At 39.6% G+C, this 13,355-nt stretch overlaps 1 protein-coding gene across 1 annotated transcript in view; it reads left to right on the top strand.

The window, feature by feature from the left end:
- The window catches only part of LOC134368481 (integrator complex subunit 6-like), a 33,175-nt gene extending 20,525 nt beyond the window's left edge, over positions 1–12,650 (top strand). Inside the window, 5 exon segments of the mRNA XM_063084937.1 lie at positions 3,818–3,974; positions 5,712–6,086; positions 6,457–6,550; positions 12,489–12,531; positions 12,534–12,650. Coding sequence (XP_062941007.1) covers positions 3,824–3,974; positions 5,712–6,086; positions 6,457–6,550; positions 12,489–12,531; positions 12,534–12,650 — 780 coding nt within the window. The 5' untranslated portion in view covers positions 3,818–3,823.
- Positions 12,651–13,355: the final 705 nt, after the last annotated feature.

The raw sequence follows: 13,355 nt of genomic DNA, 5'->3' as shown, positions 1-13,355 counted from the left end.
TTTTATGTCCTCTTTATTTTCTTTAAGCAGTGATTTCTAATTCTCATTGTACAGATCTTTCACCTCCTTGGCAAAATTGATTCCTAGGTTTTTGTTTCTATTTTTGTTTTTTTGGTCACTATTATAAATGGGCTTGCTCTCTTGATTTCTTTTCCTGCTAGTTTATCATTGAAGCATTAAAATTGGCAAAATTGATTCCTAGGTTTTTGTTTCTATTTTTGTTTTTTTGGTCACTATTATAAATGGGCTTGCTCTCTTGATTTCTTTTCCTGCTAGTTTATCATTGAAGCATTAAAATGCTAATGATTTTTGCATGTTGATTTTGTATCCTGCAACTTCACTGAGATTGTCTATCATCTCTAAGAGATTTTTTGGTACTAAGTTTTTCTCTATATAGGATCATATCATCTGAAAATAGGGACAGTTTGACTTCATATTTTCCAATCTACATGCCCTTTATTTCTTTCTCTTGCCTGATTGCTCTGCTAAGCCTTCTAATAGTATGTTAAGTAGGAGTAGTAAGAGTGGGCATTCTTGTCTTGTTCCTGTTGAGGATGACATTGGTGGTGGGTTTGTTTTATATTGCTTTTGTTGTTTTGAGATACATTCCTTCTATACCTAATTTGCTGAGAGCCTTCATTATGAAGTGATATTGAATTTTGTCAAATATTTTTTCTGCATCTATTGAGATAATCATATGGTTTTTGTCTTTGGTTTTGCTGATGCGGTGTATCATATTTATTGCCTTGAGTATGTTGAACCATTTTTCTTTCCCTGGCATGAATCCCACTTGATCATGGTATATAGGTTTTTAAAGTGTTGCTGTATTCTGATTGCTAATATTTTGTTAAGGCTTTTTGTGTCTATGTTCATTGGAGATATTTGCCTGTAGTTTTCTTTTTTTCTTGTATGTTTGTCTGGTTTTGGTATCAGGATGATGCTAGACTCATAGAATGAATTTGGGAGGATGAAGTCTCTTTCATTTTTTGGAATAGTTTGAATTGGTATTAATTCCTCTTTAAAGATTTGGTGGAATTCAGCAGTAAAGCCACCTGGTCCTAGGATTTCCTTCATTGAGAGACTTCTGATTACTGCTTCAGTCTCGTTGCTTGTTATTGGTCTGTTCAGGTTTTCTCTTTCTTCTAGATTCAGTGTTAGTGGTTTGTATGTGTCCAGAAATTTATCCATTTCCTCCAGGTTTTCAAATATGTTGGCATGTACTTATTTGTCATAGTTTCTAGTGATTCATTGTATTTCGGTGAGGTTGATTGTAATGTCTCCTTTTTCATTTCCAATTTTTGTGAGGCCATCTCTTCTTCTCCTCCTTCTCCTTCTCCCCCTCCTCCTCTCCACCTCCTTCTCCCCCTCCTCCTCTCCACCTCCTTCTCCCCCTCCTCCACCACCTCCTCCCCCCTCCTCCCCCTCCTCCTCCCCTTCTCCTTCCCCCTGCTCCTCCCCTCCTCCTCCTCCACCTCCTCCTCCTCTTCCCCTCCCCCTAATCCTCCCTCTCCTCCTACTTCTTCTTATCCTCCCCCTCCTCCACCCTCTCCTCCCTGCTCCTCCCCCTCTTCCTCCCCCTCCTCCCCCCCTCCTCCCCCCCTCCGCCCCCCCTCCTCTCCCCTCCTCCCGCTTCCCCTCCTCCTCCTCCTTCTCTACCTCCTCCTCCTGCACCCCTCCCCTCCCCCTCCTCCCCCTCCCCCTATTCCTCCCTCCTCCTCCACCCTAATCCTCCTCCTCCTTCCCTCTCCCCCTCCTCCTCCCTCTCCTCCTCCTCCTTCTTCTCCTCCCCCCCTCCCCACCCCTCCCCCTCCCCCCTTCCTCCTCCTCCTCCTCCTCCTTCTTCTCCTCCCCCCTCCTTCCCCTACCTCCTCCCACTCCTCCCCCTCTTCGTCCTCCTCCCCTTTACTCTCCCCCCTCCCCCTCCTCTTCCCCTTCCTCCTCCTCTTCCTCCTCCTCCTCTTCCTCTTCCTCCTCTTCCTCCTCCCCCTCCCCCCTCATCCCCCTCCTCCTTTTCCTCCTCCTCCCTCAAACCCACCCCTCCCCTTTCCCCCTCTCCTTCTCCTCCATCTCCTCCATGTCCCCCTTCTCCTCCTCCTCTTCCTTCTCCTTCTTTTTTGTTAACCTAGCTAATAATTTGTCTATTTTGTTTATCTTCTCAGTAAATCAACTTTTTGTTTCATGGATCTTTTGTTTCATTGTTTGGGTCTCTATTTCATTTAATTCTACTCTGATTTAATTATTTCTTTCTATATACTAATTTTGCATTGGATTGTTCTTGTTTTTATAGTTTGAGGTGTAGCATTAGGTTGTTTATTTGAAATCTTTCTGTCCTTTTGATGTGCTTGTTGCAATAAACTTCCCTCTTAGTACTGCTTTTGCAGCATCCCACAGGTTTTGTTATGATGTGTGTTCCATTTCACTAGTTTCAAGAAAAGTATTGATTTCCTGTTTAATTTCTTCTCAGACCCACAGGTTGTTCAGGAACATATTGTTTAATTTCCATGTATTTGTACAGTTTCAGATATTCGCTTGTTATTGATTTTTAGTTTTAATCCATTGTGATCTGAAAAGATACTTGAAATGATACCAATTTTTTAAAAACAATTTGTTGAGACTTGATTTGTGACCTAGCTTGTTGTCTATTCTCTGCAATGTTCCATATGCTGATGTGAAGAATGTATTTTCATTTAACTGTGTTGTCTAACTGAGTCTTTGCATATCTCATCGAGTTTCCTTAAGATTGTTGTTAGGAATTTTTTTTCAGTCACTTCAAGGGTTTCCTGCTCTATGGGATCTGGTACCTGACAATTATATTATTCCTTTGGTTGTATCATATTTTCTTGTTTTGGTATATTTCCGGTATCTCTTCATTGATGTCTGGTTATCTGGTATAGCAGTTGTTTCTTCTAATACTCTGTACTGGGCTTTGAGTAGAGACTCCCTCCTCTTTTTTGGACTCAGTTGGTGCCTCTCTTCATGTCAATACAGTCGAGTGGGTGATGGGCCACCTGCATGTTGTCCATGGCTGCTACTGTGGTGATGAGCTGCGCTTGTGGTGGCAGTGGCTGTGGTCATTGCGGTGGCTGTGGTTGACCCTGTGCACAGAAGTGGTGTTTGCAACATGCTCTTGCCTTCTTTCGGGCAGGGGGCTTCCCTCAGCTCCTGCTTCAGTCCCCAGGTATGCTCCTGCCTTCTGTTGGGCATTGGAGGCTGCCTGCAACTCCTCTGATTTTTGAATGTTATACTAAACTTGCTTTTCTGTCATACACTCCGTCATGACTAATGCATATCCTTTTTAGGTACTATTGCATTTTATGTGCTAACTGCTTAGGATTTGGGATCTAAGTTCAGGAGAGATCTTCGCCTTCAGGTTTCTTTTCTTCTATTGTCCTTTTCAGATATTTTTATCAGGTTTATATTGGCCTCCTGAAATGAGGCCAAAGAAGAGGAATTATTTCTCCTAACAAGGGGTGACACGGATTGGTTTATATTTCTTCAAAGAAGTTATCATATTTGTATCTACTTTTGGTTGATGAGAGCTGCTTAATCCCCAAGCATTCTGATTACTCTTATTTATACCATCTTTAGCTTTGGATAACACTTTGTTAGCTTCCTCCTTTCTATACTCAGAAAGGATTAAAGTTTGGTTGCTTTTCCTGAGAACATACTGTTTGTTGTAGCATGGTAAATGTTGGCCCATGATTAAAACTCACGTTAATGATTTAAATTCTTGGTTTTATGCACATATGTAGACTTTGCAATTTTGTGATTGTTGGATTTTTGTCATGAATGGAAAATGTTCATTGATGTTTTTCAGGAAGTGATGTCTGCTGAAGCAGAGAAGGTTGCTGTAGGGCCTGAAAACAAATGGAAATGTCTCCAGGAACCTGAGCGTTTTTCTCCCTGGCTGTTAACAAAACAAGAAGGAAAAGGAGAACCCTATCTTGGGGGCTCTGCCATGTCCAAGGAAAATAGTAAGCATGTCCATTCTCACCTGCAGTTAATCCTGTAATCCTGAGCAGTCTGGCTTCTACCTCATCCACTCCACTGAAACTGTTCTTGTCAAGGTCATGGTGTTGGCTGATGTGGCCATTAATTTCTTAGCAGCATTAGAAATAGTTGTTTATGCTTTCCATCATGGACATATGTGCCACACCTTACTGAATTTTTTCTACTTAGTGGCACTGCCTTTCATTATTTTTTCTTGTTCTTCCTTTTCTTTCTCCCCTGTAAAATTGCATAACTCTTGTATCCCACTGTTTCTCTCCATCCCTTGAGCCCATGCTGCCATGATCTCTCATCAAGCTAGCACCATTTCTCCTAGGGTGATCTCCCTGCTTCTCATTCTTGCCCACTTCTAACCCATTCTCTGTGCTAAGATACAGTGATCTTGTAAACACAGAAATCAGATCATGTAATGTCCATCGTGAAACCCCATCATCAACTTCCTAAGCACTCAGAACAGAATCTGAACTCCTGCCCCTGGTTTACAAGGTTCTGCACAGCTTGGTTCCACCATCCTCTCCTAACACATGTCTTATGGGTCTCCTCCACACTCTCTTTCCCTCTGTCCTTCCCTCCGTGGTGTACGGCTCATCCCCCTCCAGCCTCTCCCTTGCCCTCACCAGAGCCTGGAACTCTTTCTCTGCATCTGTACAGGCTAGCGCTGTCTCCTCCTGCAGGCTCTGCTCAAAGGACACCTCCACCTCCCCAGGCCTGCCCCTGGAGGCTCCCTCTGCTGTTCTCTCTCATCTCCCCGCTTGCTTCTTTCCTAAGATGAATCCAACGGTGTTGTTTCATTTGCTCATTGTGCACTGACTGTCTGACCATGGGAATGTCAGTCCCATGAGGGCAGGGAAAGTTTCTCTCTGCCTGGGCCCCTGCTGATCCCCAGTTCCTGACACAGTGCCTGGCACAGAGGATGCATAAATAAAATAGAGGTGTCAGAGTTGGAGTAAAAATAAATGAGTATAACAAGATTTAGTGTTTGTATTAGGTACTGTGTCAAACACAAAGCAGTGTTTCATGCAACATCTAATAAATAAAATATTCAATAAGTCACTATTAAATAGCCTTGAAAATGAAAAAGAAAAGAAACTCATTTCTTAGATACAGAAGGGAAGTATGGAGGAAATTGTATGCAAATAAGGATTTTTGGTGATGGAAAGTAGAGAGAGAGTGTTCAGCCCCAATGGCCGCCTCTACTTTCTCACAATTTTTGAGGTAGAGAGGAGGCAGGATGAGGGGGGTCACATAGTCTGGCTTCAGGATTAGTGAAACATGGCATTTTATAGGTAAACTACAAAAATCATGACATCGAGTGGGAATTGTAATGGAAACGAGATGACACTAAATCGAGAGTACCAGGGATCTGTGAAAGCTTATTAGTTGTACTGTCCTATTTCTTTTCTGTATGTATTCATAGTGCCAAGAGGAAAGAAGATGATTTTACTGCATTATCTTTCCTGAGCTGTTGGTGAGATCTGAGATTTGCAGCTGGCATATCCTCCTGCGTAATGAAGTAAATAATTACTTAAAATCACAGAGCACAAGGATGTTCCTGTGGGGGTGATGGAATGAACTTACCTTGCAGCTCAACTTCTTAATTTTCTTTTTCTTTTAGTGTATGCAAGATTATTGTGCTAAACAGTGCAGGCATATATAAAACTAAAGATAACATACCAAGATCAGCCCCTTAATTTGGTTTTCAGATGCTGCTGTCATTCACGATGTCCATAAGAAGAAGATGGAAAGTGGCCAAAAGCCACCTGATAGTTCCTTCTCAAACTCTGCTCCACCAGAGTTCATGGACGTGGTAGGAGACAGTGTTCAACCCAACTCATTGGATTTTCTGTATGTTGACTTCAATAGTTTCAGCAGCGATGGCCTTATTTATAAACCTGATGGTGATGCACCTGTAGGAGGAGCCAAAAACTACAGTTTTTCTGAAGGTGACCAAAAAGTCACAGCTATGTCTTCAATGGAAACTGTGCCAACTACATCACAAATAAGTCCTGCTGTGGCACGAATGATTAATGATAATATAAAAAACCAATTAATGAAGGAAGTTCGAATGTTTGGACGAAGTAAGTAGAGAAATAATGTCAGTGAATAAAACACAGGAAGTCTCTCTCATTCTATGATTTAGAGCCAGAGGTCAAGCTACCTCTTGAGTTTAGTGTTCCACTGAATTGAGTTCTTACATAATTTAGGATAATTTCTCTTGAATTTGACCAAAAATTCCTAATACATCTTGTACAATTTTTTGTTTTACTTGGTTAGTATTCACAGTGGTTTCTTTAGTAAATATTTGCAGGTGTTGTGTTTTGAGCCTTCAAAACACCAACACTATGTAACAAGTGTGGCCCATGAAAAAAGTACTGAGGTAGTGTTTGCACTGTGATTGAGTTTTATTTTCATAAATTTATAAATACTGCATTTTAAAAATATCTTCAGAATTTCAAAGAATTTTCGATTTGATTGAAAATGTGCAAGGACCTGAAGACGTCAAGAAACAATTTGTTGAATTTACCATCAAGGAAGCAGCAAGGTGAGTGTTAAAAGGTACTCTTCCATTTTTTTAAGCAGTTGCACCCTATTCAGAACAGGGCCAGTAACAGGTGCCGCCTTGTTTTTCCTAAACTCTGGCCCTCGATCATGGGTCATGCTATTTGCACAGGTACTTGGGTTGACAAGCTTTCAGAGCCTTCCAGGCTCACTAGAGTATGGGGTGGCCATGGGCTTTCAATCGACACACTTGGAATTTTGCTAGACTGTACCTTTCCATGAGGATGCATTTTCTTTTTTTTTTTCCTCCAAATTTTATTTTATTTTGTCAGTATACAAAGGGGTTGGTTATTGTGGCCAATTACTGAAACCTCCCTCCTTCTTCCCTCTCCCTCCTCCCTCCCAACAATGTCCTTTCTGTATGCTTGTGGTATCAACTTCAAGGAATTGTAATTGTTATGTCTTCTTCCCTCTCCCTCCCCTGGTTTTTTTGTATGTTTATTTATTTATTTTTAGCTCCCACAAATAATTGAAAATGTGATATTTCTCTTTCTGTGCCTGACTTGTTTCACTTAATATAATTCTCTCTAGGTCCATCCATGTCATTGCAAATGGCAGTATTTCATTCTTTTTTATAGCAGAGTAGTATTCCATTGTGTAGATATACCACCTTTTCTGTATCCACTCATCTGATGATGGACATTTGGGCTGGTTCCAACTCTTGGCTATTGTAAAGAGTGCTGCGATGAACATTGGGGAACAGGTATACCTTCGACTTGATGATTTCCATTCCTCTGGGTATATTCCCAGCAGTGGGATAGCTGGGTCATATGGTAGAACTATCTGCAATTGTTTGAGGAACCTCCATACCATTTTCCATAGAGGCTGCACCATTTTGCAGTCCCACCAACAATGAATGAGAGTTAATTTTTCTCCACAACCTCACCAGCATTTATCATTCTCAGTCTTTTGGATATTAGCCATCCTAACTGGAGTGAGATGTATCTCAGTGTGGTTTTGATTTCCATTTCCTGAATGCTGAATGATGTTGAGCATTTTTTCATATGTCTGTTGGCCATTTGTATATCTTCCTTTGAGAAATGCCTGTTTAGCTCTTTGGCCCATTTTTTAATTGGGTTGCTTGTTTTTTTCTTGTAAAGTTGTTTGAGTTCCTTGTATATTCTGGATATTAATCCTTTGTCAGATGTATATTTTGCAAATATTTTCTCCCACTCTGTTGGTTGTCTTTTAACTCTGTTAATTGTTTCCTTTGCTGTCCAGAAGCTTTTTTGTTTGATATAATCCCAATTGTTTATTTTTCCTTTGGTTGGCCATGCTTTTGGGGTCGTATTCATGAAGTCTGTGTCCAGTCCGGCTTCCTGAGTGTTTCTCCTATGTTTTCATTAAGAAGTTTTATTGTTTCAGGGTATATATTTAATTCTTTAATCCATTTTGAGTTGACTTAAATGTATGGTGAAAGGATGGGTCTAGTTTCATTCTCCTGCATATTGATATCCGGTTCTCCCAGCACCATTTGCTAAAGAGGCAGTCTCTTCCCCAGTGTATAGGCTTGGTGCCTTTGTCAAAGATCAGATGGCTGTAGGTGTGTGGGTTGATTCTCTATTCTATTCCACTGATCAGTGTATCTGTTTTTATGCCAGTACCATACTGTTTTGGTTATTATAGCTTTGTAGTATAGTTTAAAGTCAGGTAGCGTTATGCCTCCAGCTTTATTTTTTTTGCTCAGCATTGCTTTGGCCATGCGTGGTCTTTTGTTATTCCATATAAATGTCTGGATAGTTCTTTCCATTTCTGAGAAAAATGTCAGTGGAATTTTGATGGGGATTGCATTGAATTTGTATATCACTTTGGGTAGTATGGACGTTTTCACAGTGTTGAGTCTTCCAATCCATGAGCATGGGATATCTTTCCATCTTCTTGTATCCTATCTAATTTCTCTCAGCAGTGGTTTGTAATTCTCATTATAGAGATTTTTCACATCCTTAGTTAACTCAATTACTAAGTATTTTATTTTTTTGGTGGCTATTGAAAATGGGCAAGCTTTCTTGATTTCTCTTTCTGCATGTTCACTATTGGAGAATAGAAATACTACTGATTTTTGTGTGTTGATTTTGTATCCTGCTACTTTGCTGAAATCATTTATCAACTCCAAGAGTTGTTTTGTAGAGGCTTTAGGCTATTCGATATATAGGATTATGTCATCTGCAAAGAGGGACAGTTTGACTTCATCTTTTCCAATCTGGATGCCCTTTATTTCCTTCGCTTCTCTGATTGCTCTGGCTAGTTCTTTCAACACTATGTTGAATAGGAGTGGTGATAATGGGCATCCTTGTCTAGTTTCTGTTCTTAAAGGAAAAGCTTTCAGCTTTTCCCCATTCAGGATGATATTGGCAGTGTGTTTGTCATACATGGCTTTAATTATGTTGAGATAATTTCCATCTATACCCAACTTATAGAGAGTCTTTGCATGAATGAACGTTAAATTTTATCAAATGCTTTTTCAGCATCTATAGAGATGACCATATGGTCCTTGTGTTTGATTTTATTAATATGGTGTATCACATTTATTGATTTGAATATGTTGAACCAACCTTGCATCCCTGGGATGAATCCTACTTGATTGTGGCGAATAATTTTCCGTATGTGTTGTTGTATTCTGTTAGCTAGTATTTTATTGAGGAGTTTTGCATCTGTATTCATCAAGGATATCGGCCTGTAGTTTTTCTTTTTTAGTTGTATCTTTACCTGGTTTTGGTATCAGGATGATGTTTGCTTCATAGAATGAGTTTGGGAGATTTGCGTCTGTTTCAATCTTTCGGAATAGTTTGTAAAAAATTGGTGTCAATTCCTCTTTGAGTGTATGGTAAAATTCTTCTGTGAATTCATCTGGTCCTGGGCTTTTCTTTGTTGGGAGCCTTCTGATAACAGCTTCAATCTCTTTTATTGTTATTGGTCTGTTCAGATTTTGTACATCTTCTTGGCTCAGTTTTGGTATCTTGTTTGTGTCCAGAAATTTATCCATTTCCTCCAGATTTTTTAATTTGTTGGGGTATAGTTTTTTATAGTAGTCTCTAATGATTCCTTGTATTTCAGATGTATCAGTTGTAATATCACCTTTTTCATTTCTAATTTTTGTTATTTGGATCTTCTCTCTTCTTTTTTAGTTAGCCGTGCTAATGGTTTGTCAATTTTATTTATCTTTTCAAAAAACCTACTTTTTGATTTGATGATTTGTATTGTTTTTTGGGTTTCTATTTCATTAATTTCTGTTCCAATCTTAATGATTTCTTTCTGTCTGCTAACTTGGGGTTTGGATTGTTCTTGTTGTTCTCATTCTTTAAGGTGAAGACTTAGGTTGTTCACTTGCCATCTTTCCATTATTCTGAAGTAAGCATTTAATGTGATAAATTTCCCCCGTAGTATGGCTTTTGCAGAATCCCACAGGTTTTGGTATGATGTGTCATTATTATCATTAGATTCAATAAATTTTTTTGATTTTCTGTTTCATTTCTTCTTGGACCCATATGTCATTAAGTAGAATGCTGTTTAATTTCCATGTGTTTGTATAGTTTCCAGAGTTTCATTTGTTATTGATTTCTGATTTTAATCGATCATGGTCTGAAAAAATAAATGGGATAATTCCAATTTTTTTGAATTTGTTGAGACTTGATTTGTGACCTACCATGTGATCTGTCCTGGAGAATGATCCATGTGCTGATGATAAAAATGAATATTCTGAGTTTGTTGGATGGAATGTTCTGTAGACATCTGCCAAGTCCAAATGGTCCAGAGTATTGATTAGGTCTTGTGTTTCTCTGCTGATTCTTCGACTAGATGATCTGTCCAATATTGACAGTGGGGTATTCAGGTCCCCTGCTATTATGGTATTAGTGTCTATTTCCTTCTTTAGGTCTATTAGAGTTTGCTTTATAAATCTGGCTGCTCTGACATTGGCTGCATATATATTTATGATTGTTATGCCTTCTTGATGGATCAATCCTTTTATCATTATTTAGTGGCCCTCATTATCTCTTTTTATGGTTTTTAGTTTAAAGTCTATTTTATCAGATATAAGAATAGCTACTCCAGCTCATTTTTCATTTCTCTTTGCATGGTAAATATTTTTCCATCCTTTCACTCTTAATCTATGTGAGTTTTTATAGGTGAGGTGGGTCTCTTGAAGGCAGGATATAGTTGGGTCCTCCTTTTTAATCCAGTCAGCCAGTCTGTGTCTTTTGATTGGGGAATTTAATCCTTTTACATTAAGAGTTGTTATTGAAAAGTGTTGATTTAATCCTAGCATTTTATTGATTATTGTTTGGATGTCTTAGGTGTCTTTTGTTCCTTTCTTTCTGATTTACTGTTTGTTTTCTGTATTTGTTGGTTCCTTGGGTTGTAGATAAACTTTCTTTTTCTCTTTTTTGTTGCCATTTTTATTTTACTAGTGGTTTTTGATTTTTCTTGGGTTTTTATGGCAGTGGTAGTTATTTTTCAGGTACCAAACCCGGTACTCCCTTGAGAATTTCTCGTAAGGGTGGTCGTGTGGTAGTGAACTTCTGCAGTTTTTGACTGAGAAATATACTATTTGCCCTTCATTTCAGAAGGATAGCTTTGCAGGGTAGAGTATTCTTGGCTGGCAATCTCTGTCTTTTAATATTTTGAATATATCATCCCATTCCTTTCTGGCTTTTAGGATTTGTGATGAAAAGTCTGATTTTAGTCTTATTAGGGCTCCCTTATAGGTGATTTGATGCTTCTCTCTTGCAGCTTTTACGATTCTCTCTTTGTCTTTGAGTTTTGCCAATTTGCCTATAACATGTCTTGGAGAAGACCTTTTTGGGTTGAATACGTTTGAGGATCTCTGAGCTTCCTGAATCTGAAGATATGTGTCTCTTCCTATACCTGGGAATTTTTCTGCAACTGTCTCGTTGAATATGTTTTCAATGCAATCTCCTTTTTCTTCCCCTCCTAGAATACCCATGATTCAGATATTTGAGCACTTAAGGTTGTCTGATATCTCCCTCACATTTTCTTCAATGCCTTTAATTCTTTTTTCTTTTTTTTTTTTTTATTGTCTGCCCGTGTTATTTCAAACAGCCCATCTTCAAGGTCAGAAGTTCTCTCTTCTATTTCTGCAAGCCTGCTGGTTAAACTCTCTGTTGTGTTTTTTATTTCATTGAATGAATTCTTCCAAGGTCTGCTACATTCTTTTTCGAGGCATTGATTTCCTTGTACATTTCTTTTTTCAGGTCCTGTATACTTTTCCTCATTTCATCATGTTGTCTAGCTGAGTTTTCTTGTATCTCTTTTAGTTTCCTTATAATTATTAGTTGAAATTCCTTGTCAGATATTTCAAGGGCTTCTTGTTCTATAGGATCTAGGGCTTGAGAATTATTACCCTTTGGTGGCGTACTTTCTTGATTTTTCATATTTCTGGTATCTTTCCTTTGATGTTTAGTCATTGTGGCAGGGGGTTTCACAGTCCACAGGTTTGACACGATTGTCTGGCTAGGATGTTGCTGGGGTTGCCAATTTGGTATGGCTACTTCAGTGTCTACTCAGTTAGCCACTAGTGCCTTGCATGTGTGGTTGCCTCGGGTCTTGGGCCACTCTAGGGAGCCACCTCTCTGTTCAGCATGCACCCGGCCAGGCTGCTGGGTCACGTGGCGGCACCACAGAGCGTGTGGTCTCTGCGGGGCTTCTGCCTCCCCTGATGCATGTCTTTCTGCTCCATGTTCATTGGGCTGGCCTGGGGATGGAGACGGATGGTAGCGGTGAGGCCTACCTGCTGGATCATGCGGTGGCACTGCAGGGCATGTGGTCTCTGTGGAGCTTCCACCTTCCCTTCATTTCCTATTTGCATGTAGATTGTAAGCTCTATCTTGTATATACTACTATGCCTGACATATCATAGATGCTGTAGATATCCTCTGGTTAATGAAATATCTCTTTAATTTCAGGTTTAAAAGAGTTGTCTTAATTCAGCAACTTGAGAAGAAACTAAAAAAAAAATAGATTGCTACTACCCTTTCAGCAAAGTTAATCACACATTAAAAACAGATAATTGTGTCATTGCAAAGACCAAAGAGAAACAAGGCCAATCTCTTTATGCTGTAGAATGAAACAGGATATTGCTGAAGCTTCGAAGAATGTTAAAGTCAAGAGAATTCACTTTGATCAGCTAAGAAAGAAAACAAAATCAGTGCCAGTTTTTAAATTGTATGATTGTTAATAAAAGCTGCACTTTTGCCCTAAGAATTTCCTGTGAAAGTCTAGTCTGTTGTTGGTGGTTTGGTTGGCTGGTTGGTGGTTGGTTGGTTGGTTGGTTTGTATTCCTCCCTGAGGATTTATTAACTCATCAAGCTATGTAGTATTACAGTCCTGGTTTCTGCGTCAGGTCACGTGGCACAGCTGGTATTTATAACTGCTTTTATTCAACACCAGTTTCTTATTCCTTTTGCCCTAAGACGGCACCTCAGCTGGTCATGGTTCTTTGCCTGGTGGGATGACTTAAATCTTAACTGCTGAAGGATCACTGGATGCCCTTACTCAACCAAGTCATTGTAATTTCCCATTAACTTTAATCACAAAACATGAGAGTGCTAAGAAGCTCTAAACACAGGAGACATACTCCTCCTCAGCCCCTTGTGTAGTAGGAACCCAATTTCTCTTGGATCATCAGGGTCCATCACCCTAGCCAGTGCAGAACCCCCTTCTTTGCCTCTTGATTGAGAAGGATGAAGAGACCAAAATGGCCAGCTGTAAGCATCAATTCCTTCTCAGTGGAATCACTGTTGTGTCTCTTGGTGAAAGCATTTCTCCCTTTG

Source organism: Cynocephalus volans, chromosome X, assembly GCF_027409185.1.
Source record: "Cynocephalus volans isolate mCynVol1 chromosome X, mCynVol1.pri, whole genome shotgun sequence".
Taxonomy (NCBI): Eukaryota; Metazoa; Chordata; class Mammalia; order Dermoptera; family Cynocephalidae; genus Cynocephalus; species Cynocephalus volans.
This window is presented reverse-complemented; position numbering and strand designations above follow the sequence as displayed.